This window comes from Pangasianodon hypophthalmus, chromosome 16 (genome assembly GCF_027358585.1).
Source record: "Pangasianodon hypophthalmus isolate fPanHyp1 chromosome 16, fPanHyp1.pri, whole genome shotgun sequence".
NCBI lineage: Eukaryota > Metazoa > Chordata > Actinopteri > Siluriformes > Pangasiidae > Pangasianodon > Pangasianodon hypophthalmus.
This window is the reverse complement of record NC_069725.1, coordinates 2,410,447-2,437,790: the sequence shown is the minus strand read 5'-3', so window position 1 is coordinate 2,437,790 and position 27,344 is coordinate 2,410,447. Positions and strand designations below refer to the sequence as shown.

Below are 27,344 nucleotides of genomic sequence, written 5' to 3'. Positions count from 1 at the left end.
TTGCCTGAGCTTTGGAGATAGTAAATTGTGACAGCATTTAGACCCACTGTATATATAGACATTAGAGTACAAACGCTTCGTGACATCAGATACCAACAAACATTACAAATACAAAATTCTGTCTGATTACAGTGCAATATTAAAACACTGATTTTAATTTACACTATATGGCCACCCCTGACCATCACACCCATACGTGCTTCTTCCCCAAACTGTTACCACAAAGTTGGAAGCACACAATTGTATAGAATGTCTTTGTGTGCTGTTGCATTACAGTTTCCCTTCACTGGAACTAAGAGACTGAAACCTGTTCCAGCATCACAATGCCCCTGTGCACAAAGCGAGCTCCATGAAGACATGGTGTGTGAAGGTTGGAGTGGAAGAACTCGAGTGTCCTGCACAGAGCCCTGACCTCAACCCCACTGAACACCTTTGGGATGAACTGGAACACCGACTGAACCCCAGACCTCCTCGACATCCCAACATCAGCGACTGATCTCACTAGTGCTCTTGTAGCTGAATGAACACAAATCCCCACAGCCATGCTCCAACATCTAGTGGAAAGCTTCCCAGAAGAGTGGAGCTTATTATAACAGCAACAAGCACATACGAGTGTGATGGTCAGGCATCTACAAACTTTTGGCTGTATAGTGTATATCCTATTCAGTATGTCAATATCTCACTAAGAACAGTTCTGTAGTGTTTTTCTTACTTGGCCCTGACCAACGACCTCACTGATCGGGAAATGGGCGCTTGAACATTTTACAACTTTGGAAGCTCAACTGTGACCAAAAAAACTTAAGACACCAGCGCTTTTTATTCCACCCACCTTGCAGCCACTAACTGTAAGATTACGTGTAAAATACATGCTGGCGTTTGAAGAAAGCAGCTCACGTGGACAAGGACACTGGGATAAAGACATCTTATTTGGTAAACGTTTGTTCTCGATTCCTTCTGTAAATGCAGATGGGTCACTTATTGTATGCTTTTTCTCCTTGTTTCCTTTCCTTAGTTTCCCTCCTTTACTTTTTAGCAAGGAAAGGAAACAAGGGAAAGCAATTTAAGAAATGAGAAGCAACCTCATTTACTTCTAGACTGAGATTTCTCAGTGTAAGCACTGGAAAAACTCTTGGTGGTGAAAAAGTTTGTCCAAATAAATTTTGTCTGCAGCTTAATTGGGGGTAAACACTGTAATTTTACTTAATATCTTGAGGCCTGAATTACAATAGACAGCATACCTACATATGACTCATAATGCATGCTGGGTATTGCAGTGACCAAACATTGATAATGTAAATGTGGTGATGATGATGATGATGATGATGGGAGTGAATTCTGTAAGAGCTCTGAGGCTGAGACGTGCAAAACTGCACCACAGATCAGTAATAATTTGAAACATTATTATAAACGCCCAAATGATCAGCGCTGCCATTCCATTAATTTGAGAAGTTTATGACAGACTGGAGAAATTTTCAAAACCAATGTGCACTTAACAGTGACTCATGATGACGCTAATGGTAGTGCTGAATGACATCCCTGGGGTTTTGTTGTTTGTTAAAAACGGAGTTCAGAGCCAATCATTCCTCACAATATTGCAATCGTTGTCCAGTTTAGAACTCAATGCCAACGAGACTTTTGGGATTCAGCTCTTACTGGTGGGCCGAGTCAGATAATCTGACTCTGTGAGTATAGCCGAAATTCCCATCTACACCAGGTAAGTTTATATAGTGTGAAGGTTATTTGTTTTGCTTTGCTTTTTAATTCATCATTTGTACAGCACAAAACTTCAGTAACTGTAGATGGACCATTTCTCTGGTATGCTGTGCAATTTCTATCCCTGAAAAAATTAGTAAAATCATACCTTATCTGTAAAACATTTAACATTTAATTTGATTTTAAGCTATTGGCCACTTTTTGTCAGTATACATGTGTTTTACCCTTGTCCCTACTTTCTTTACTGTAAATCATAACAATATCTAATACTGACCTAATATTAAATATATTTATCTAATATGTCTGGATAATGGTCATCTGATGTTTTTCGCTGGTATTTCAAATTTTTTTTCCCCTTTCTCCCCATGTTTGTTACTTGCACTATATGGCCAAAAGTATGTGGACACCTGACCTTTGCACCCATATGTGGTTCTTCTCTAAACTGTTGCCACAAAGTTGGAAGCACACAATTGTATAGAATGTCTTTGTATGCTGTAGGATTACAATTTCCCTTCACTGGAACTAAGAGACTCAAACCTGTTCCAGCATGACAATGCCCCTGTGCACAAAGCGAGCTCCATGAAGACATGGTGTGTGAAGGTTGGAGTGGAAGAACTCGAGTGTCCTGCACAGAGCCCTGACCTCAACCCCACTGAACACCTTTGGGATGAACTGGAACACCGACTGAACCCCAGACCTCCTCGACATCACAACATCAGCGACTGACCTCACTAATGCTCTTGTAGCTGAATGAACACAAATCCCCACAGCCACGCTCCAACATCTAGTGGAAAGCTTCCCAGAAGAGTGGAGCTCATTATAACAGCAAAGAGGGAATAAATGTTCAGCAAGTACATATGGGTATGATGGTCCGATGTGCACATACTTTTGGCCATATGGTGTATATTTCCTTCCCATTCGTATTTGTATGTATTTTGCTTTTAAAAATTCCCGTTTGGTCAGTGCTCGAGTCTTCACTTTTTAATCTGTTTTTTCGTTGTTTGTTTGTTTTCATCATGACAGTCTGCATGTTTCACTCGTACACATTCTGCCCTGTTTTTTTTTTTGTTTTTTTTCCAAATATGTGAGATACAGCTATTCAACCACAATGAGAAATTTTGCTGATACTAGAGCTAATTGTTCTTCTGTATTTCCATGCTGTTATGCTCCACCCTGTTAGGAAAAATTACACAGGAACTCAATAAAATTTTATCATTTTTATATCTGTAACATATTTAAGCTATTTTTGAGCTTGTTAAAACCTGTGAAAGATAAACTATTATTCAGCCACATTAACTTATTCTGCTGATACCAGAGCTATTTTTATCTGAGTATTTCCACTATGTTCCACCCCCAAAAATATTATTTTCTCAATAGTTGTTTATTTTAAAGAATAAAATATCATATGTAGGTATATTCAGGTTTAGTGTAAAATTATAAACCTTTTTTTTAAAGGCATCACATAGCAGGAATGACTCAGATGTCTGTTGTAAGTGTCTGTAAGTTTATTAGTTTAATTCTTGTTTTTATGGATGTGTTATAATTTGGAGCCCTTCTTCCACACACACACACACACACCTCTCACCACCACCACCACCACCACCACCAGCAGCCCAAAGAAATCTCAGGTTTCACTCTCTCTATTCGCTTCACACGGCTTTACGGCCTCCTCGATGCCTCCCACTCCTTCAGCTTCTCGTTTCTGCCCACCTCCGCCCTTTCTCTCCTCTCCTTCACCCTGTCTGTCCATCCCTCCCCCCTTTGGGCTGGAGGCTCCGGTTTATCTGGAATCAGCAGGGAAAGGCACTCAGGAGCGCTGCGTCCGTGTGGAGAAAGCGTGTTAATAGGAACTGGGGGGATCCACTCGTCTTCTTCCAGCTGAGGGAACGGACGAGAGCCATGGCCATGTTCTCAGCTCTGGGGTTTCTTTTCCTCTGCCAGCTTTTGGCATCATCCCTCGCTCAGGTGTGTATGGAGTTGTGCGGTAATGTAGATTTTGAGAGATGCTGAAGGTCTGTGGTGAAGAACGCACATGCTGGGGGTCTTGTCTTAACTGTCTTATAACTCTAAAAATGTGGATTGAGATAGAAGTTTGGTTCTGGTCATGTACCAACCCAGTCGCTGACCTCGTTACGGATTAAATTATAATCCGCTCGACTTCACAGTGGTGTGAGAGCACTTTATTGGACAGTTCTGTTGTAACAGATGATCGATAGTCCATGCTAAAGTCGTTCTTGTTCTCAGTATCTCATACAGTTGATGGAAGTGAAAGAATAATAGTTTGAAGAGACGATTTTGGCAGTTTGTGTAGCATATCTCTCGACACAACTATGGCATATTGAGATGTGTGATGTTAATAAAAATGTATAATTTTAGTTATGATGAGTGGCATAAAACAGTTTCTAGACTATTGAACTCACTTTCCATGAATCCTCCATGAATTTAGACTCCTTTAAATCCTGTCTTTTCTCATTACACTTTAATAACTCTATTACTGCTGCCTGTGTGCATGTTTATAGGCGTTAGCTTAACCTGAGGTGTTTTAGAGGGCGCAACACTCATTAAATTGTTGATTATTAGATTTTAGATGTTGAGCCAACACACTGACAAACACTGAATGGCTCATTATGGCATAAATTACATTTCTAGAACCACACACAGTAGGGAAAATTCACCTCTCTCGATTCTACGTGCCTCATTTTTAGTTGTGTTTTCATTCTGCTGCTGGTTGTATGTTATTTTTTTGCATGTATGATTAATTTCCACTCTGTAGTAGACTGAAATGTTTAATGTGTTTAGCAGTGTGTGGCTCTACAGTATTGACCTATTGGCTTTGTTAATGAAGAACTCTTTTCACGTTACTGTGAACTTTGTGAAGTCTGGCTGAGGAATGCCGAGCTCGGGAGGTTAGCGTCCTCCTCACAATGCCACCTTTGTTCCATACGTAGCTTCTCCGCTGCTGAAATACCTGAGTGTGGACCGCTGACCTCCTGGCGCTCAGAATGAATACAGTCTTGTTATCGGAGATATTAATCTTGAGTTTGTATTTGCGGTTGCATGAAAATATGAATATTAGATATTTTTTAATTACTAAACATGTATATTTTATTTCCAAATTGAATATAATTTTGTTTAAAAAATATGATAAGACTGTAAAGCATATTGATAGCTTTCCAGATAAATGATTTACGTGAGGTGACACGTACAGAGGTGTGTATACATGTGAATGGGACTTTATATACATATAGATCTATACATACATGATATTAGATTATGAACTGAAGTACATTGTGTGTGTGCGCGCATGTGTGTGTGTGTGTGTGTGTGTGTGTGTGTGTGTGTGTGTTTGTGGTTTCAGTCACCTGGATCTCGTGGACCACCTGGACCTCCAGGACTACCAGGACCCCCGGGGAAAGATGGCATTGATGTGAGTGAACTGAAGATTTCTGAAAATACTAAAGCATGCTTATTATGACAGATTTTATTTATCAAGATTTATCAGTTTATTTATCAAGAAGTTTTAATGTAAGTTTACATGACAGCCGAAAAAAATACTCTGAACACAATTTCAGGTTTGATAATGTGTTCAAAATGGCTTAAAACTCATTTATTATTTCTTATGAATAACACAGTTTTGCCCAGAATTAAGTTGCTTACTTATTTTTTTGTTATTTAAATATTCAATTTTGAAATGTCCTCTCACTTCCTAAACTGTCATCTTAGATTATACACTCATGATCAGACTGGTATAATAATGGGATAATATAAAATAATCTAATTCAGTAAATCTCTTTATTAAGGGTTCTTCGGGAAATCGAGGCAGTGTCCAAGTAAAATCTATAACAAGCTGTAAATGCGAACTCCACGTCTTCCTGTTAGCTGTGAATAGCTACTCTATAACTGGGATTATTTGTGTATCAATCCAGGATTTATTACAGAAATCAAAGCTCCACCTTTGAACCTGCAGCTCCTTATTAATTCCAGCGTCACTGATGGGTGGAGCTATCGAGTGACGCGTCTCACGTCTCATATTTCACGCTTGACAGTTTATTTTTGAGGTGATATTTGCAGAGGTAAATAGTGAGTGGTTGAATCGTTTAACAAATTAGCGATGTGATGAGATATCAGTATGATGTTATATCGCGATTATGACACACTGGTTTGCATATATTGCACATTATGCATGAACTCAAATATGCTACAAAAGTTTTAAAACAGTGCAGACTACGTTTCTAAAGAGTTTCTGCATAAGTAGAACAATTTTAAACAACTTTCTATAACCTAATATACTGTAATTACTTACTCTAATGTAACAAAAAATATAATATTGGCTTGTAACATTATGTTACTGTGAATTCATCATCAAGTTTCTGCCCTAGTGTTGATTATTGATTTCCTCTTCACATTTGAGTACTGATTAGGGAAGAGCAATATGACGATATAATCAATAGTATGAATGTCACATTACACTTTCCTGAGATTATGAAGGTGTCATTACAATTTTTAATTATAATTTAAAACCCTGGAAGCAACTAAGTGGATATTTTGCACTTTTTATTTTTTTAACTAGTAAAATGGTAACATTGTGTACAGATTTATTTATTTCTCCTCCTTTTCAGTTTCAAACTTTTTTGTGGATGATATATATAGTGACATCCATCATTAGTAACCTGTCATACTTACTGAACAAAATGACGATATGTTATCGATACTGGAATAAATTGTCGCAGTGCCACAAAACACTTTTCGGACAAATCACAGGTATCATCACTATTTTTATTACAGTTTAAAACTCTGATTGGAAGCAGCTGAGTAGATGTTAAATTTTTTTTACAACATTGCAAATGATTTAAAAACATTTAAAATAATTTTAAAAATTTGTAAAAGTACTAATGTTTCCCCAGTTTCTAAATACATAAATATCATGAAATATTTTCATTACTATGGCTGAACAGAATGATGATATAATATCAGTATTGTGATACTTTTCAGAGATATCGTTGGCATCATCACTATTTTTATTACAATTATATTATTTTTTTTCTTTTCTTCTTTTCCTTTTTTTTTTTTTTTTTTTAAACAAAACTCTGGCTGGAAGCAGCTGTTTAGATTTTTTTTTTTTTTTTACTGAATATTAAAGGTGCAAAATGTTTTTTTCTCCTGTTCAATGTTAAAAACATTTGTTGCACATGTTAAATTAAAGTATTAAAGAACTCAGTTTTTCTTAAATTGCAAAGCTGCTCACAGTTTGCTAGCAAACCTAAATATCATGAGGCGTATAATGTTTTGTAGAAATGTCTTTAAGTATCATATTTTTTTTGTCTTATGGCCCCACCCCTACTGATTAACATACAACACTCCCATTAACTCCCAATCCCGCCTACAGCATGTGCTGCTTTATTTGCATGTTAAATGTTGAACGTTTAATGTTTAAATGAACAATCACAGAAGTGCAAAACTGCGGAAAACGCAGGTTAGTTTACTAAGAAAACACGGCCTGTTTCCTAAGTAAATGGGAAGCAGAGTAGCAGTGTAGCGTGGCAGACTGGAACAGACAGAGAACTCATTCATACAGCCTCGAAAATCAAACAGGGCCTTCTAATGTTACCCCTATTCCCTACGCCTAGCCTCCTACCCCCTACACTCCCTCTACCCTTCCACCCTGATCCTCTCTTCCCTGTTTCATTTCACCTCCTGCTTCAGTTTTAGCTATAAATATAAATATTTCTGACTTCTGTGTCATCCTTTGTTCCAAATCATTAATCACAGTTATACAGTATTATGAAAAATTTGCCATTTGGAACATGGATGTCGTACACACCCTCTAAACTCTACATGTCCCGTCCCTTCACCTTCCCCTGTTTAACTGGTGTAAAGATTCATATACTCACTCAACTGAACCTGCATTTGCGTACTGGATCATGATTGGCTCCTATATTTTATGATGCAATAACACTCACCTGTTACGTAACTAAGCAAATAAAAAGGTATTTAGTAGTATTTGTGGGATATTTGTATAAATTAGCCAATTTCTTTTGTTACAGGATGTGTCTATGTGTTATAAAATATCAGAGTTAGATTTTCCCATCAGATCTTTAGCTCCATGATAATGCCAATTTTCACTCTTGACCAGTGAGTATATTTAAATTCCTCTGAAACAATTTGATCTTTAAAATCCCCATGTTTGATAAAGTTTAGACTTTATAACACAGGCAGGACTTTTAATAGATGCTAAGACATTGTTATATAATCATTAATCATAAATCATTAATACATGGAGATGGCCTGATAAAATATTATATTATATCCAAGCTCTTTGCTTTTCTTTTTAGATAAAAAATGCTTTTTAAGATCCTGTATGCTATATCTGGACATGTACATGTGTTAATAATTAATATGAAACTTCAGATACAATCTGATCATCATATATAACTTGCCTTTTATTACTACCTTAATACACATGATGGACTTCTGACTGTTATATATATCTATATTAAAATATATACATATAGAGATATTGATATTTAGCCAGTGCTTTTGTTTGGTAGACATCTGAGATATCTAGAGTTTCAGTTTAGTTTGTTGCTTTTACTGTAATTTATTCATCAGTTTCAGCATCGTGTTGATGAATTATAGGATTTCTGAATCTCTACATATATTCAGGTTTTCTTTAGTTGTTGATGTTCTTGAGCTAGACGAATAAAAAAGGAGAAGCAGAATGATTCTGAAATGAACAGTATAGAAGTTATTTTACATGCACACGTTAGAGTTTCATTAAAGGCTGGTCTCAATGTGAAATCCTACCTCGACCAACAGAAGGACCAGGACTTATCATTATCTAAAAAAAAGGATAAATTCCCACTGAGGGAATTGTGGGAAAGTTGACTGTCACATTCATTCCCTGTGAAAGAAACGGTCAAGTTTCTTTCAAGAGTCTCTGATGATATAAAACAACAGAATAAACGTCTAGTCTAGAGATCAGTGACTTCTTAAAGCAGCATACTCTACTATGAATGTTGTATTTGGAAAAAAATATGAAATGATCGTTTACATTTTGCTTCCTCTGCAGGGAAAGCAAGGACCGCCCGGACTTCCTGGAAAGGCTGTGAGTATTTATAACCTTTACAATATAACAACAAACACACACCAACACCAAGTGTGTTTAAATGGATTCACAGGTGATTATATCACCACACACATTTTTATTTTTAACATATTTCCCCCTTTTATTTCTGCAAAACCAACACATTCCTTTCTTAGCTTTGACCAGTGGCATTTGAAGTTACTATTTTATAGTACTTTCTATGATTTTATGCTTATTCTAGTACAATATTTTATACTATTTTACAGTAAATTTACTGAAGGTGGAAATAATCCGGGTTCACATGCGGTGCTATAAACTATAAGTAATATAGCTTAAATAATTTAAATAAAAGATGCTAAATAAGTTAAAAAGATACAGTAAAGTATGTGTATAACTTTTCGCTGTTTAACATTTACCTGAAGGTTACGTCAGGACATTTATAAAGGTTCCACTACACTGCCCTGATGCTATCCTGCATTGTCTCTGATGAGGTTCAATGACGTGTTTGTGGGTTTTGGGCTGATTTTTGTCTTTAGGGACCTAAAGGGAAAGCTGGAATCCCAGGGATGCTGGGGGAACCTGGACTGCCTGGACTTCCTGGAATAGACGTAAGTCAGAAAATCAGATTTTACTGAAAAAATTCCTTCTGCTTTTAATATTATAGCACTGTTTATGCTGTTTTTTGTGTGCGTGTACTTACTGGATAATAAGGTTTAGGGCGTTAGGCTGATACAGTGTTCTACAGATTTAGCATGTTTGAGAAATCGGATGTTTCTGTTGGATCTTTGTTAACTTTAGCAGTTTAATCCTCCAACGAAGTTTACATGTACATAAATAACTCAAAAGATGTTTGTTAAGATGATGTTAATCTGATATAATGACATTTCTGTTGGTGGGCTTATCATACATTCAAAGGTTTTTTAACACCTAAAAATTAAAATTACATTTTTTCCCAAAACAAGTAGTTTTCATAAATTTAGTTGTGAAGATGCTGAGAACATACAAAGCTTCATCAGGAAATTTAAAAATAAAATTGAGTTCTTGTTTGTTTAATACCTTTTTTGGTTAATGTCTTCATTATTATGGTGAAATAAACATAGTAAAAGTAAAGCTCTTCTGTGAGCAGGGGTGTACAAACTTTTAACTTAAGTAATAAAAGTATCTGGAACTACATAAAAAATTCACTTTTCACTGGAATTTTATATTTATTTTTGTATAATTCTTGTATGTAGTAAGAAACATACACATACTGACACATTTTACCAAGAAGATAACGCTTATTTGTGGGGAAAAAAGAGTCAATCTAATGTTAATTTTATTTACTTTAGAATTATATTGTACTTTATGATACATTACAAAAATCCAACTTGCACATTGCTGGTGAAACGTTTGGGAACATATGGAGTTTTTATAAAGACTGTACACACTGTTGGTGCTGTAGGTGTTCCACCAAATCCCTAAATCATTGTATTTAGACGAGTGCACTTCATCCATTTTTTTAAAAAAATTAATATTTCTTAGACTTAGACGTGTTTCTTGCTTAAATTTTCTCACTCTAGGGTAACTAACCTCAACACATTTCTTAAAGGTCAACCAAAAATCTTAATACAAGTGTCTCAAAAAGATATAAAAGTATTAATATCAGTCAGAATTTATGAGATTTTCGCTTTTCTACACCTGAACAGCACTTACTGTATATACTTTATTAGCTGGACATGTACATGTCTTGATGGTAGCTTAAGAGTTACACATTTATCAGTGAAATTATCATCATGACTCGATGTTTTATTCTAACTTGCTCAAGAAATAGGATTGTTAAGAGGTTTAAAACATAGCATTTGTAACTGTTCGATGGTTGGACGAAGAGTAAATGATGTGTTTCATTCTTTTTTTAGGGTTTGCCAGGTCCTGATGGGCCTCAGGGGAAGGACGGACCTCCAGGACAAGTCGTAAGTACCACTGCGTCAACGCACCATTGAGTTTTAGGGTTATTTAAGACAAACTTCACATTATAACATAAATACTCCGCTACAATTACAGCATCCAGGAGAAGGTTTTCAGATGTAACACTGTGAATAAACATGGAAGTAAAACCCTTTGACATAGGCTTCTGCATAGAATATTTAAGTTGAGTTCCCCCAGTGTGTGTGTGTGTGAAATGCTTAAATTACATTTTTTAAATAACAATCACTATGTAAGTTCATTATAAAGTAAGTTACATTTTGATCAATCTATATTGTTAGATTTTGAACAGTGAAAAAATGCAGATTGAACACACACCTGACACCCACATCATTTCTGCTCTAGTCACTGAAAACAAACAAACAAACAAATTAATTAATTAATTAAATAATAATGGATTAAAAAGTCCTAAAAGGTCATGGAATTTGGTTTTGTATGAACCCTGATTAACACTTAAACCCTATGTTCTGTTCAGGTTCATAAGAATGCTAATATATATATATATATATATATATATATATATATATATATATATATATATATATATATATATATATATATATGTGTGTGTGTGTGTGTGTAATATATAATATATAAAAATATATAAATATATATATATATATATATATATATATATATATATATATATATATATATATATTATTAAATAACATAACTTTAGATCTATAATGCAAAATCAAAATCATATATGCATTATAATTGTTAGATTATTACGTTCAGATATTCTTTGGCCTGACAGCTAATTATTAAATTAATTAGTCATTTTATTATAAATATCAGATGAATAACTGATTTTAGTTTTTTGTCACATGATATAAATTTACAGTACTTTAAAGTAAATTAACAGACTCTGATACACCGAGGAGCCAAAATGTTATGAACGCTGACGTTGATTTCCCCACATCTCGATCCAATCGAGCTTTTTTCTTTTGGATGTGCTGGAACAAGATGTCCGATCCTCAGACACCACAGGCATCTTCAGAGGTCTTGTAGAGTCCATGCCTCAGTGGGTTTTGGTGTTTTGGTTGCACACGGAGGACCAGCAGCATATTAGGTAGATGGTCATAATGTTTTGGCTCATCAGTGTATCACAGTAGTTTTCGGTTGGTTTCTCTACAAAGGTTTCCCTTTCAGAGTCCCTGAATTGGTTCTGCAAAAAAATAGTCACACACAATAGTCAATTAGACAAAGTATATTAGATAAGATTTTTGCACTTCAACTAAGAGGCTAAAAGTAGCTAACCAAGTACAAAAATCTTGCCTCAAACTACATACAGTTCTTCAGTGATGTTACACAAACTTGTGGCTCGTGTGACTTCCTGTTCTGTCCTTCCTGTGACAGTGTGACTTCCTGTCCTCTATAAATGGCACTATCTGGTGTCACCCAGACGAGGACGGGTTCCCTTTTGAGTCGGGTTCCTCTCCAGCTTTCTTCCTCATATCGTCTCAGGGAGTTTTCCTCACCACAGTCGCCTCTGGCTTGCTGATTAGGGATAAATTTATAATGCTGAAGTTCATGTTAACTAATGTTGTAAATAATCTTTAGCGCAGAATTAGTGTGTAATGGTTGTAGAGTAGATTTATGGTGCACTATGGGTAATAATATCATCCACTATTCAGAGAAGAAATGATTGTCCACTGAGAATTCGGACACAACACAATGGTTACACTCCAAATAGCGCACTTTATAGTAAACAAGGAACGAATTCAGACATGACATGGACAACTGCAGCCACTTTGATCTTTAGTTGCTAAAGTTTTAACGATCTTAAAGCCGGCTAGATCGACATTATTTCTGAAATGTTTCTCAGATGAATATAAATAGTGAAGTGACGTTGTTGTCTATGTCTCAGTCAATTAACTAACAAAACAACTTGATGGTGGTGTTCATGTGAGAACTTCCTTCCAGTCTCCTCATAAAGCTGCAAAAAAAGTGCCAAAAGTCATGGATCTAAAATAAACCGAGTTATCAGCTACACCTGTCATACCGGTCACATTCTGCACAATGTATTGGCCCCCCTCTACTCTTTCCAACAGTGAAGCTGATTCATTTTATTAATTATTTGATCAGTATACCTAATAAATCAGTCAATGTGTGTATGAAATTTTAAGAAAAACCAATATTCTATAAATGTCCAGACTTTGAAATGGTACTGTATCGAAGACGAGGAAAGCATTATTTAACCTCCTGCAAAGCTAACTCAGTGTTATTCAAAGTGGATCCCGAGGTCACTGTATGTGTGTCTGTGTGTGAGTGTGTGTATGTGTGTGTGTAGAGGAAAGTCAGACCTGAGATTTGTCCCCCTCACTCATAGTGCTTTTTTTTTTTTTTTTTAACAAGCATTCAGCTGATGAATTTGTTTAGTCAAATCCCTCTGGACGCCTGCGCTCTTAATCCAGCCAGGAATGTGGAGCTCAGAAAGCTTAAGACGGCTTTAGAGAAGATGAAAACAGAATGTTAACCTGTGAGGTTATGCTGTATTACCAACATTTCCAACTAGAAGAAAAAAAAAAAAAACAAGAAAACACTTCCACAACTTGAAATTCCTACTTGGAAAGTGGAAGAGGTGTCTTCTACCCCAAGATCAGGATATGACATCATATCAACATGGCTGCTCACACCGTGAAGTAGCATTTATCTACATTAAATGAGATTATAGTCATATTTGCTTTATATTAATCAACATACAGTCACATTGTTTGGTTAAACCTATAACATGAATATAATATGAACAGTGTGTTATTATTTTTTTTAAAAGACGAATACATTATGAATGTTAAAGCTCATTCATATCACTAATGTTAGCTCACTAGTTTGTTGTTAGCAAAAGACAAGCTTTCATGGAGGCATCCTTTTTTCCCAAAATGACATAATTCTGAGTTCAACTTTGGAGTTAAGTTGAACGCAGCATTAGTGTACACAAGCAGAATACCACTGAGTGTTAGCATAGCACCAGAATGTAAATTAAACTAGTTTACTCCTTGCTCACACCACACAGTCACATCAAACACAGCTGAATGAATGTGTCTGCGTGTGTGTGTGTGTGTGTGTGTGTGCACGCTCATGCTAGCATTAGCAAGAATGCATTAAAGACTCTGATGAATATTTCATTTTAGATTTTTCTAATTTATATTTTTCCTCCCTTTATTAAATATTATTTGGCAAACCAAAATATATATATATCTTCATCATATTTGGGCAACAACATGTTTCCCAAATACACACCCAAATCCTTATGTGCTTGCTTCACACATTCTTACCACCATTTGACTCTCAAATAAACATTTTTTGTGAAATTACAAAGTATGTAGTATTTACTCATTTAAAGTCAAAGAAAGATTATATTATTTTCAGCACAAGTTCCAGGCTGCTGCCACAATTCCACCTTTAAACTTTGGGAGCCGAGGTCCAGGGGACGTAAGGACAAAATGATTCCGGTTGTCCAAGATGGCCGCTCCATAACGTTACAATGGTCAGCTACACAGTGATGTTTAGTTCATGTTTATAGATGACAGGAAGTCCCGCTGTGTACTAAACCACAGATCAGCACGTCTGTGTGACGTCACTGAAGAACTGAAAGTGGTTTTGGGTGAAACAGTCTTCCATTACTTGTTAGATGCTTTTGGTCGTGTAGCTCCAGTGGAAAAACTAGAGAAGCAAACTTCAGACACCAAACAAGTCTTTGTCTGATTGACGAAAGGGAAAAACTGTAAACTTGTTGCACAACACTTTAAATTGAACAGACACTCAAAACAGTGGTGTGTGTGTGTGTGTGTGTGTGTGTGTGTGTGTATGTGCGCGGTGGTTGAATTTTCTACCTTATCGTACCATGGTGGTGCCTTCAGCCAAGCTGTAGTCTAATGTTTTATCTTTTTGGATGTCATTAGGCCCCAGTTTGGGATGCTTTATATAGTCAACTAGGACGTTTTTAAACTGTTTAAAAACTGACGATCCAATCTTAAGACTCTTCCATAATATTCGAGTGATGATGTTTGACTTGGTTAGCTATCTGGTTTAGCTGGTTAGCTATAACCAATTTCAGAGAAGCACCACACACCCACAAGATAGCTTTATCTACATGAACCTGCTAACCGCATTTTTTTATACTAGAGACTCAATATTTTATCATAATGCTCACATGTATATGAATAGAATCAAAAGAAAAACAGACCTGACCTCATTTTAGACATTACACATTACATATTAAGGTGAGGATTTTATCTTTAATGATATATTTGTGTTTTTGTAGGGCGATCAAGGACCTCCTGGACCACCTGGACCTCCTGTAAGTGCACCTTGAAACAATACGACCACAATGAATATTCCTTATTAGATGTGTTTATTTGGGATCTAGCAGGTGCTGTAACTTATACTCGGCCATTTTCTGTGCTTTTACGAGCAGTTACAGAAGTTTGTTTTGACTTGGCACTAACCTAACCCTGAACATAGCAGAAATGAGCTTTATTACAGGGCCAGTGTTTGGACAAACAAAACAAAGAAGTTTCGGTATTAAATATTGTTGTGTACGGACTTCTTGGTAAAGGTGGACTTACAGACTGATCTGTTCCAGGGGTTAAAATAAAGATTATAGCTAAGGTTTCAGTTCAGGAAACTATACACTATTGTAAAGATAAATACCTTTAACAACTCATGGCAGTCACCTTCTCCCTGTGTTTAACATCATCACCATTCTTACTTACTGTTTTATTCCGTAATAATACGTAATAAATTAGACAAAATACCTATTTCTCTTAGGCTTATACAATGAACTATTTTGTGTATCTACAGTATATTGCCAGGGCCTCATTCCCAAAGCTGTACATTTCCCCAAGGCTCGATATTCCTGGGTTTCCATGGCCCTGTATTGCTGGGGATTAACGTTCCCAGGGCCCTGTATTCACATGGTTGAATGGTCCCAGACCCTATATTTACATGGAATAATGTTCCCAGGCCCTATACTACCAGGGATTAATGTTCCCAGGTATTAATCTTCCCAGGGCCTTATATTCCCAAGGCTTTATATTCCCAGGGAGTAATATTCAGGGATGGAATAATGTTCCCAGGGCCCTGTATTCCCTAGGATTAGTATTCCCAGGGCCCTATATTCCCCAGGTTTAATATTCCCCAGGATTAATGTTCCCAGGGTTCAATATTCCCAGTATTCCCAGGGCCAATGTGCTTGGTGCTCTAGGTTCCCTGAGGCCTATATTTCTAGGGCACTATATCATCAGGACTCCACATTCCTTGAGCCCCATGTTCCTAGGACATTGTGTTCCAGGATTATATGTTCTTTCAGCATAACACATTCTTTCATTATTATTATTTCCTTTATTTTTAATGTATCCCTTATTTATGATAATAACAATAATAATCTTTTATGCATTTCATTATTATTAAACTGGCTGATGTTCATTAGTTAATAACATAATAAGCCTGTGTGTGTGTCTCTTAGGGCAGAGGGAGACCTGGAGCTCCTGTAAGTATACTTGCCTATTACTCCTGTCACTGATTATCAGTTCATACTATGAATGATGTCGAAATAGCAAAATAGACTTAATAATCTGTGTGTGTGTGTGTGTGTGTGTGTGTGTGTGTGTGTGTGTGTGTGATCTCAGGGGCTGCCTGGAGCTAATGGATTACCTGGTGGTGTAGGACCTCAGGGACCCCCAGTGAGTCTTTTAATCTTCTTCAAACAGCAACACAGAGGGCAGGCGATGTCCAGGACAAGTCAGGGTTATAGAAAGAGGAATTAGAAAAGAGGAATGTAGGACTTAAATGCTCAAAAGATGGAAGATAGCATTTAGAAATATCTAATTGGATGTTATAAGAAGTGTCCCAAATGCTAAAACCTACAGGAATCATGTCTAAGTGATCATGACGCTCATCACCTCAGTCACCTTTGTGGAGGTGTTCAGTGTCTCAGACAGACTTGCTGATGTGGTTTCTGCCTCTGTATGACACACTGTTATCTGTAAACATGGAGAAAGGGGAAAAAAAACGCAAACAACATCCGTGAAAACAGTCGTAGTTCCAGCTTTAGGCTGAATCAGCAGTTAGGAGGTGTGAAAGCAGAATTGTATGATGGACATGATTAGGATGATAACATAGCTTTAATTTGATGTGTATATTTCATTCTAGTGTGTGATGATTTAGACCTGCAGTTTACACAACACCAAAATCGAAGGCTAGAAACATTCACGACTTATCGGCTAGATTGTCTACGTAGCTCCAAACTAACGAAGCAAACTTTAGATGCAAAACCATTTGGCTGATTGACTAGATGTAAAGATAAAATTTTTAATGTATTTTGCGTACATTACGTTAATTTTTGTGGCTGAACTGTTCCTTCAAAAGTTTCAAGATTGTGATTCTAATGTGTTATAGCTGTTTATTTTATCCTTTTTTTAATTTACCTTTATTTTTATTTTTTTGCTGTTTACCATATTATTAAAAATTACTATTAATCAGTTCTAAAAGTATAAAATATGCTATGAAATTAAAATTTGGTGTTATTATTCATTGTACTAATGATAAAGGAGAGAAATTTTTGGACTTTTACGCACTGGATTTTAGTGTTAGCTATTTAATATCTGTTCATCAACTTAGCTTTATTGATTTATATGCTTACTGAAAGGCACTTAGCATCTCAAAGAAGGTTAGTCACTTCCTGTTAATTTTAATTATGACTTTGTCTGCCTATCTTTAGGGACCAGAAGGTCTTCCAGGACTTCTAGGTCCTCCAGGTCCAGACGGGCCGCCTGTAAGTACTGCACCTGACACCTAAACACAGGAACATCCATGAAATTTAGATTAATACTCATTTTTATGCATAACTGATATTATAGTGAATAAATGAATCCACCATATTCCTGATTAAGACCACTAAAGACAACTGAAAATAGAGTAAAGGAAAAATTTCGGGTTTTTAAAAAGTGTAACGTGTTCTTTCTCGTCTGTTTAGGGACTACCTGGAGCACTTCCTGAGGGAAATGGAGATTTACTGGTAAGTTCTATGAACGACACGATTCATGCTAAATGTATCATGTTGTGTTGAATTTATTCCAATAATTGATAATATTTCAATATTATATAGTTTTAAAATATGTATCTTTGAATTATGTATTAAAAATCTTAATCTAAACAGACGAATAACTTTTGTTATGTTCAAACTGGACGTTAAAAGTGCATCAAAATAACTTTTCTTTATATTTAACAACAGATTTTCTTGACCATGTGAATGGGACAAATATACTGAATCTGAAATTTAAGCTAATGTGAACAATTTATTTAAACAAACGGAAATTAAGAAGTAAATCAGAATTAAATATTTAGCATAATGTATTTAGCATAGTGTAAAGTGTAGCCTTAAATTCTAAATTAACTACATGGGCTAAAACTAACTTTAATTTCTAAATAGACCAATAATTGTTAGTCTAAATAGACCAAAAAAAAAAAGGACTAAGAACAGAGAGTCTAAACAGAGAAGTTAAAAAAAATTGCTAGTCAAAATTTATGGAAAAATTAATAATCTAAATAGACTTAATTTATTACATGAACTAAATTAACTAAAATAAATATAAATAGACCGGACTAAGCATTTTGTCTAAGCTGTCTAAAATTGTTAGTCCATATCCTATAAACATTTCATAACAGTAAGCAAGTTCATTGTTTCAACACTTCGAAGTTTTAACTTGAAGTTTTCACATAAGCCTCGTTACTGCTTTTACTGAATTTTTTTATATATTCCAAATTCCTAAAGTATTTTTTTTATAAAACAAAGTAGCAGGTTGATGCACTTTAGAAATATCCTTCATTTAAATTAAATTATTGATCATTTTATTCGATTTATATTCATTATTATCAACTGAATTTTGTTGTTACAATATCAAACTTTCTGTAAAGAAAAAAAATTTATATATACTTGCTAAAAGCGTCAATTTTTTTATTTCAGTGTCCCGCTCTCTGTCCACCGGGACCCCCAGGGCCTCCTGGAATGCCCGGTTTCAAGGTAACTGATCAGTTGCTGCATACGATTATATTTGCTTTACTGAAAACTAATTCTCTGAAACTAATTGCTACTATTATTACTATCGCTATTAACGGGCTTTCTATAACCTTTTAGGGACACACAGGACACAAAGGAGACAAAGGAGAGCCAGGGAAAGATGGAGAGAAGGTAAGACTGGGGCATGATGGGATATTTGTTCAGTATTTCATTTGATGTATTTGATTAGATGATGGAGTGATGTCTGTATATATTAGATGATACTGTATTTTATCACACCCACTGTACTGACAGTGTGTGTGTGTGTGTGTGTGTGTGTGTGTGTGTGTAACTGTCTCTGCATTTTCGGTACAGGGTGAGCAAGGCCCACCCGGGCCCCCTGGAATCCCAGGAACTGTTGGTCTACAGGTGAGTGATCCATCCTATAGGTTCTGTGCACATATAATACTCATTTCAGCTACAGATAATAATATTAGCCTACAGTTCATGAGCTAATATTCTATTTCTATGGAAATGGTTCATCATAATACATGAAAAAGTATCAGCCATCTGTAAGATATATATATACACAGTCAGGTCCAGTAGCTCCAGTCGAACAGCTGCCAAATGCCAACTCATTACCTGATATCAACTCCAGACCTTTTATCTGCTTCATTTGTCTTGAAGTAACGAAGGAATGGACCACACCTGGTCAATTAACTTCTTGTCAGTCAATTGTCCAAATACTTTTGAGCCCCTGAAAATGGAGGTACTTTGTTTAAAATGGCTGTAATTCCTAAACGGTAAATGCCATATTTTTGTGGAACCTCTTAAAATAAAGCTGAACGTCTACACTTCGATCACATCTTGATTGTTTTATTTCAAATCCATTAACATATATATATATATATATATATATATATATATAAAATGATCCATTTTTTTGATCCCCAGAAGATTATGGGGAGGTACACGTACATTAGCTTGGAGCTAACCTAACATATGGAAGTTAGCGTCACCATAGCAACAGCTAACAAATGTTGTTAAGGATGGATTTAGAGATATTCTCCAGGCTTCAGCATAGAAACTACAGCACCACTATTGGGACAAACACTACAGAATTTGAGCTGAAGTGCTGTTAATGTGCTTTATACCACAGTGCTGTTGAATTCTCAAATCTGATTGGTCGGAAAGTGTTGATTATTTTTCTATAACAGTTCTGACAAAAGTACCAGCTGTAATTAAACATCACAGGCTCATACTAATGCGCTTATTCTAATGCGTTATCGTTTCTATAGTAACAGCTCATTCACAGGGACTCGTATGGTGGTCGCGCCACATGATCTAACACTAATAAAAATTGTAATTTAACAAAGAAAAATGCATAAATGTTGATTATGGTAGTTTGCTGTACGGAGATGTGTATTTAACATTTATGGAAGGAGTCTCCAGTGTCAGCGGGAAAGTCTTCCAGACAGAGGAGTTTACGCTTTGCAGTTTTTCAGTAACACGACAAGCTATGTGTTTTGTCTTATTAACTTCAAGAGAGAGAAAAAAAAGAGGCTGGTAAGGGAATAACTGTTTATAGCTGGACAGGAACTAACTTTTTTCATGAACATTTCACAACATTAAACGTAACTATAAATGGTTAAAAAGCATGACATGTCATTCATTAATAAATTAAACAGTTGGATTATAAAATGTTGTATAAGAGGAATAAAACACTTCAGGATGTGCTGTTATAGAAAAATTATCAACGTTATGTCCAATATATCGAGCCACCTGTTGATTATTTTCTTATTACAGCATGCCGCATTGTTTTTATTCCTTAATTACACAATGAAGCATAATTTATTTTTCCTCTAAGAAGACAGAACTTCAAGTGGATCGGGGGTCAAGAAAATTTAGAAACTTTCATTTTCTTTTCAAAGAGAGAAGCACATTGAGGAAATCTGTGTAGGTTATAGTTATAGTTAGCTTTAGCTGAACTAAATTTTGGTGAAATAAAAATAAATATTGCATTCCGAGCACTGCAGTACATTGCAGACGCTGTATTCAGGGATGTGCAGCTGAAATCACTGATTAATTCACCAGGTTTGTGGGGGATTTTTTTCAGGGGCCTCGAGGTTTGAGAGGACTTCCAGGTCCAGTGGGAGCTGTTGGAGACAGAGTGAGCAATTTCACCTCCTCCTCATCATCATCATCATCATCATTATCTTTAAGACAGCATACATGATAATTATTCACATTTGGCTTTCTGTCATTCCCTCCCTGTCTGCAGGGTTTGCCAGGTTTCCGGGGCAAGCCTGGTATTCCTGGTGTCATTGGAAAAACAGTGAGTATCTCCATAACCTCGACATCTCTCCTCCAGAATGCAGCATCCTAACTGTCCTCCAGATTATTCATTGATTTTAACGTGCACTCAAGGAACGAGTCTCAACAATAAAAGAGCTCTGTGTCTCTCATTTGATAATTCCAGGGTGACCCCGGAGAGAAAGGACCTGTGGGTTTTAAAGGACCTAAAGGAGAAATTGTGAGTGTGCATTTACAACAGCATGTTTCACTTGACGATATACTGTGATACGGATATCCTAAATAGTTATGCGATCAGTGTTACGCCATACTAGTATAGGTAATGACATCACAAAAAATATTTCTAGGTGCTACAAGATTTTGAAATGGCTAAGTTACTTTTCTCTACTCAGTGTTTCAGTGTTGTTCTGAAATTACTAAGAATTACTAATTACTAAGAATAAAAGCTATTCACTTTAGAAGTAGGCTTCAAAGCATTACAGTTGTTTCATAAATGAATATCTGAACTTTGCCACTTCAGGGTTTTAGAGCAGAACCACAGACACCTGTATGCACCTATAATAACACCTATATAGCGGCAGGCAATCCTTGAGATTTTTTCTACGTACATACGCAACACGGAGCCACGATTTCAGCAGCAGCACGACAAGTGACATTTGATTTGAGACTTTGACTTCTAAATAAACTACGTATGATGCAGCAAAGCGACAAATTCGAACGATCAGCTAAAACTCTGCCTCTTGACCAATCCTGTGGCATGTGTGGTCCGACATTTCTTCAGTTCCTCACTCACAACTTTAGTTCCTACCTCTGATTAGTTCCCATTTACAAAAAAACAAAAACCGTAGAACCATGGTTCATCTTATCCTGTCATATTCGACCTCTTATTAAATATGTATAGAGACGTTACGTGTAAAACTAAAGCTTGGAAGGAAGTAGCAGAGATCGCTGGTACCTCTGGTGAGTGTCTTTAGCTAGTATAATCAGCTTAATTTGCTAATCTGCCAACAAAGCTATTATGAAACCAAGCACATAACATGTTACTCAAACTTAAATACTGTTTAAATAAATAGAACCTATTGCCTACTACTGTTTCTAAGGAACGCTCAGAAGCAACAACAGTAGCAGTTCCTACATGCAACTTGCTGATTGCTAGGCTAAACCTGCAACTGTATGCAAGCAATAAATTTGCATGCATCCAGTTAAGAACACTCTCTTGATTGCTTATGCCATATCCCATTAACAGCCCTGATTAAAGAAAATATAAGCAAATGTAATATCGTTGTTTGCAAACATAAAGAAATGTCTGCCATAGCTATCATGTTTGTATAGATTTGGCAGGAATGTGATTCATTTTAACCGCTAAATAATAAACCTCAACATGAAGAGCAGTTATTTCAAAAGGAAATGAATCAACATAAAGGATCAACTCTCCATCCTCAAGCCGCACTTTTATGTCCTGTTGCTTGTAAATGTTAAGTAATAACCCTGATGTACTACTGGCGTTAAATGATTAAATGATCTCTTCTCTACAGGGAAAAATAGGTCCTAAAGGTCTGCCCGGACCTCCAGGCCCCAAAGGAGAACCTGTAAGTGATTATAATTTTTATATCATTATAACAGAGTAGTATGTGAGTGAGCGATATGATTTAACACACATCTCTCTAACAGGGAATGCCAGGCAGAGATGGCAAAGATGGCACTCAGGGATACGATGGTGAAAAAGTAAGCCTGGTTTTTGAAATTCCTGAATGCAAAGTTTATTTTTTTCCTCGTGACTACAGTCATAACTAGTTTGGGTATCATACTGTGAACAACTTTTGCTAACTTTCTGTCAGGGTGATGCTGGGCGGCCGGGAGTTTCTGGAGAGAAAGGGCCTAACGGTTTACCTGTAAGTATTCAGCTTATTGAGACATGTCAGATATTAGTATTAATATTATGACAAGATAAAATATAAGTTTTCGATAATTTCATCTACACTACACTATTCGCAGCATTGTGTAAGCAGTGTGTAAGTGTGTGTGGGTTTGCTTTCAGGGTTTGCCAGGAAAGGCTGGAGTAAAAGGTGCCAAAGGAGTTGTTGTGAGTAAAAGTACCATTTTTGCTATACAATGAAATTGGGATAGGTTTAGAACAAGATTTGGGGTATTTAAAAAAATAAAAAAATAAATAAATAAAAAAAGTAAGTCCACAGGTGGTGGTTTTTGGGCTAATTTAAAAATAGTCCACAACCTCCAAGATCTTATTTTAACTAAAAAAAATCAGAATTTAAACATTTTAAAAATCAGAATCTAACTAATTTCCAAAAACATAGGCAAAGACAAACAAAGGGAAAGTGTAAGTGCAGAGAGTGCATCTATGATGTACAAAACCATTGTGTTGAAATGCGTGAAATGCGCACCACGGTGACCTTGATTCCCATGCTAACACTGAAAAAACGAAAAAGAAAAAAAAAATCCCCCTTTTCCTATGGTCAAATATTTTTGGACTAGTTTCAGATCTTTTTGAGATGTAGGGTGGGAAAAGGGGAAAAGGGCAGATGTTTTTGCAGATATTATTGACACTTCTATGCCATAGGAACTGAGTGCAGCAAGTACGGATGCTGCGATGCTTAAAAAAAAAAAAACATACAGCAAAATCTTCATGATTAACACTTTACAGTGTCCATCTGGACCAATGTAAACACCACAACTCAACAATTTCTATGTGAGCGTTCATATTACTCAGAATAGTCTCAGCCTCTGCCATGCATTGGATATATTTCTGTTCCAGGACTGCATATTAAAGACTTATATCTTTAAAAAAATACACATTTAGACAATTAGCTATGGGTGGCTTCGACCTTGTATTGGGAAGACAGATACACTCTTAAGAACTGCTTGGAAAAGATTTTATAGAATGACAAAGATGTCCACAGCTAGCTACGTCACTTATTTGAGTGGAAGCAATCGGAGATGTGAAAACAAAATGGTGGCATATCAACATAATACAGTATCTATTATGTTACTTTCTAAACATAAAATGTACCTTCAAATCTAACCAAATAATTGCCATTAAGTTAGATTTAAAACACCAATCCCTGCTTTAAATTAACATTTAAACATCTAAATACCACTGTGATCCATCAAGTTTCTTATGACATTGTTTGCCCTGACTTTTGCAGAATATTAGAGAATTTGGTAAACTTTCTAGCATTTTCAGAAATGAAAGATTCCACAATATTTAAGTACTTTCCATCGTTACCATCTGCCTGCAATTTATATGACAGAAAACCTAAGAGTGTGTCAAACTCTTTCATCATGCAGGGTGATCAAGGAAAGATGGGAGAAGCAGGACCAGCTGGAGAGCCAGGTATTCCTGTATGTATCTGATTGGCGCTTGTAGATGAACACCTTCAGCATGGTCATGTTTAATTGATGAAACTAGAACAGCTCTCTAATAAATGTGCTCTCTATTACAGTGACACTCTGAAAGCAAAAATACACCTTATAATACATATTGTTGTTAATGTAGTTTTCTTCCACAGTGACGTTTTTTTTATTTAATTCTTTGGTAAGGTTTATGTAGTTAAGTTCTTTTATATAGTTCTGTTGTTGTTTTTGTAGTTTTTAAGTTATCTTGTACTACGTAGTTTTGCATGTCTAATTATAGTCCTTGTTTTATATGTAATGTTTTAATATGGAGTTGTTTTACTTTGTAAATATTTTAGTACTTTTTTGTTTTACTGTGGAGATATTTTTATGTTTTTCCATGTAATTTTGTAGTTAATTTTTAGTAGTTTTTTTTAACATAGAGTTGGTTTTATATGGTGAGTTTTACTGTAGTTATTTCAGCATTTTTTACTATGCAGATATCTTCTAGTTATTGAATTTAAATAGTAATGTTTATATTTTTAGTTACATTTTTCAATATAGTAATTTTACTTTAGTTTTTACTTTTATTTTAGTGTTTTTACTATGGAGTTCAATCAGTATGTTTTACTAAACTTATTTTTTTAGTATGTAGTTACATTTTCCAATACCATTTAGTTCATTTTATATAGTTTATTTTTACTATATATTTATGCTGGTAAGCTCTTTTTTTAAAGTTATTTTTAATGTATAGTTACCTTTTTCAATATAGTTGTTTAGCTGAATTTATATAGTGTAACTATATATAATTATGTCCTAATTTGTAGTTATGTTATTTAACATGTAGTTAAGATTTTCAGTGAAGTTATTGAGTTGAATTTCTATAGTTATATTTTTGTTTGTAATTACTGTATGTTTTACTTTGTACTTATTGAATATTATACAGTTGTTCAGCTTTACATAGTTATTTTATATAGCTACGGAGTTTTATATAATTTCTTTTATTATGTAGTAATTTTTAAATATCTAATTATTTTTTTCAATGTAGTTTTTACTATGTAGTTAGGGTTTATTATTTAGCCATGTCATTGATTTACTATGGTGTTACTATGTTTTTCGTTCTTTTTTATGTAGTTACTCATTTTTACTATATAAACTATATAACTATTTAATACTTTTTCTATGATTGCACTAATTCTTATTATGAGCTAGAAGATAACATTGCAGTAGTACAATAATGCAAAATAAATTGTTTTAAATCCAAGAATGACTTTTTCTTGCCTCCTCTAACAGGGTGAGATTGGCATTCCAGGAGAAAGAGGTGAAGCTGGACCCAGAGGCATCGCTGTAAGTACATTATAAAATAGTAAAGATTAAAATTGTAAAGTAAAATATTACAATTGAAATGAATGTTTTAAGTGCAAGGATTTTTTTTTTAAAACAAAAGTAGATCATTTTGCCAATACAGCCACTGTCATATTTTTACCTAAGTAACAATTGTCATGCAACAATCCAAATTCATAAGTTTAGCTGTTCTTCTTTAGTACTGCCTAAACTAAAATATTCATATTTTGTACAATTTCTTGAGTTAATGCTGATAAATGTTGTATCAGTGCTTGTAACAATGTAAGTAATATATTGCTTAGTCTTTGCTTGGTCTTCTAGTGACGTTAATTAAAAACGAGTCCCTTCGTACTTCTCTTGAAAGTGATGTATGTCTAGTTGAGTCATATTTTCTGTGATTGCTCCCAAAATTGTGCAATTTATTTAAATTGCAAATATCAAAATATAATTGTACAAAATATACACCTAAGTAGACAATAAGTTTTGATATTAGCAGGTTTTTTTTTCTGTGTTTTCTGTGTTGTGAGGAATTGCCTATACAATAGAGGAATAACTACATAACAATAAAAATGTTAAACATACTTGCAGCTAAGAGATGTATAATGTGTGTAGTGTTTGTAGTATGCGTTATAAGTTTTCCTGTTACATTTTAGACAGTTTGACTGAAACTATAAAACTAAACAAAAATTTAATTTGGCCTTTCTGTCAAAGTCCATTTTCTGCTTCCTGAAAGACACAAACCACTGCATCACCTATTTTCTATTTCTTTGTCAGAGTAAGTACAAAGATGCCACATCCTGGTAGAAATTCTGAATCAGAAAACCACAAGGGCAAATTTTTTAAACCCTAATTCTGTTCAGAAATTAGATGAATAGCAGCAGGCGGGAAGAACAAAGTTATTGCTCCAGCAGGGTCTCTGCTTATTTATCTGAATAAAACAATAGCTCATGATGGCTCATGAGTGGAGGTTCATACAGGTCAGGAGTTGCTAAGCAACAAAAGATTATAATAACTGTAATATCATGAAAAATGTTCAGAATGACATTTACAGACATACGAGCGAACTGTAGAACAAATGATATGTTTCAAAGAGAGGGCAGGATGAGGAACGGTGAGAATTATGACTGAGCTGTGAGTCAGCTTTTACAAGTTCTCTCCCATTCTGTTTCAAATATTATGTTTACTGCGACTGTTATATGTAATTAATTGTTGTTGGAGAATCATGAAAAGGCCATGTAGTTCAGTGTTCCTCTGGTACGGTACTGAAATTAACCCTGTACACACTTTTTGTGTACACTTCTCATTCAGTTCTAACATTACAGCTTAGCGTATGTGTTTAACAGATGACCGTTTTCTTTATTTTCATGTCGGTGTAGAATGAGCAGAATTTACTCGCAAAACCTTTTACTACAAACATAGCATACATTTACTTTTCATCAAAGGAAGAAACGCATCCGTAAATGAATAAATGTATTGATTAGGGATGTATCGATACCGATACTGGTCCGATAACGCGCTCATTTACTTGCTCCGTTACCATGTGACGTAAGTGAAGTGTACACTGTTACTCTA

General features: G+C 35.3%; 1 protein-coding gene across 1 annotated transcript in view; it reads left to right on the top strand.

Annotated features, from left to right (window-relative positions):
* The first annotated feature begins 3,447 nt into the window (after positions 1-3,447).
* Positions 3,448-27,344, top strand: part of col9a3 (collagen, type IX, alpha 3) — a 32,044-nt gene continuing 8,147 nt past the window's right edge. Inside the window, exons 1-22 of the mRNA XM_034312196.2 lie at positions 3,448-3,678; positions 5,072-5,140; positions 8,783-8,818; positions 9,334-9,405; positions 10,693-10,746; positions 15,030-15,065; positions 16,233-16,256; positions 16,396-16,449; positions 17,487-17,540; positions 17,742-17,783; positions 18,732-18,788; positions 18,903-18,956; positions 19,140-19,193; positions 20,881-20,934; positions 21,046-21,099; positions 21,244-21,297; positions 22,613-22,666; positions 22,749-22,802; positions 22,916-22,969; positions 23,116-23,160; positions 24,384-24,437; positions 25,722-25,775. Of these exons, the coding sequence (XP_034168087.2) occupies positions 3,613-3,678; positions 5,072-5,140; positions 8,783-8,818; positions 9,334-9,405; positions 10,693-10,746; positions 15,030-15,065; positions 16,233-16,256; positions 16,396-16,449; positions 17,487-17,540; positions 17,742-17,783; positions 18,732-18,788; positions 18,903-18,956; positions 19,140-19,193; positions 20,881-20,934; positions 21,046-21,099; positions 21,244-21,297; positions 22,613-22,666; positions 22,749-22,802; positions 22,916-22,969; positions 23,116-23,160; positions 24,384-24,437; positions 25,722-25,775 (1,149 nt within the window). The 5' untranslated portion in view covers positions 3,448-3,612. The remainder of the gene's footprint in view (positions 3,679-5,071; positions 5,141-8,782; positions 8,819-9,333; positions 9,406-10,692; positions 10,747-15,029; positions 15,066-16,232; positions 16,257-16,395; positions 16,450-17,486; positions 17,541-17,741; positions 17,784-18,731; positions 18,789-18,902; positions 18,957-19,139; positions 19,194-20,880; positions 20,935-21,045; positions 21,100-21,243; positions 21,298-22,612; positions 22,667-22,748; positions 22,803-22,915; positions 22,970-23,115; positions 23,161-24,383; positions 24,438-25,721; positions 25,776-27,344) is intronic.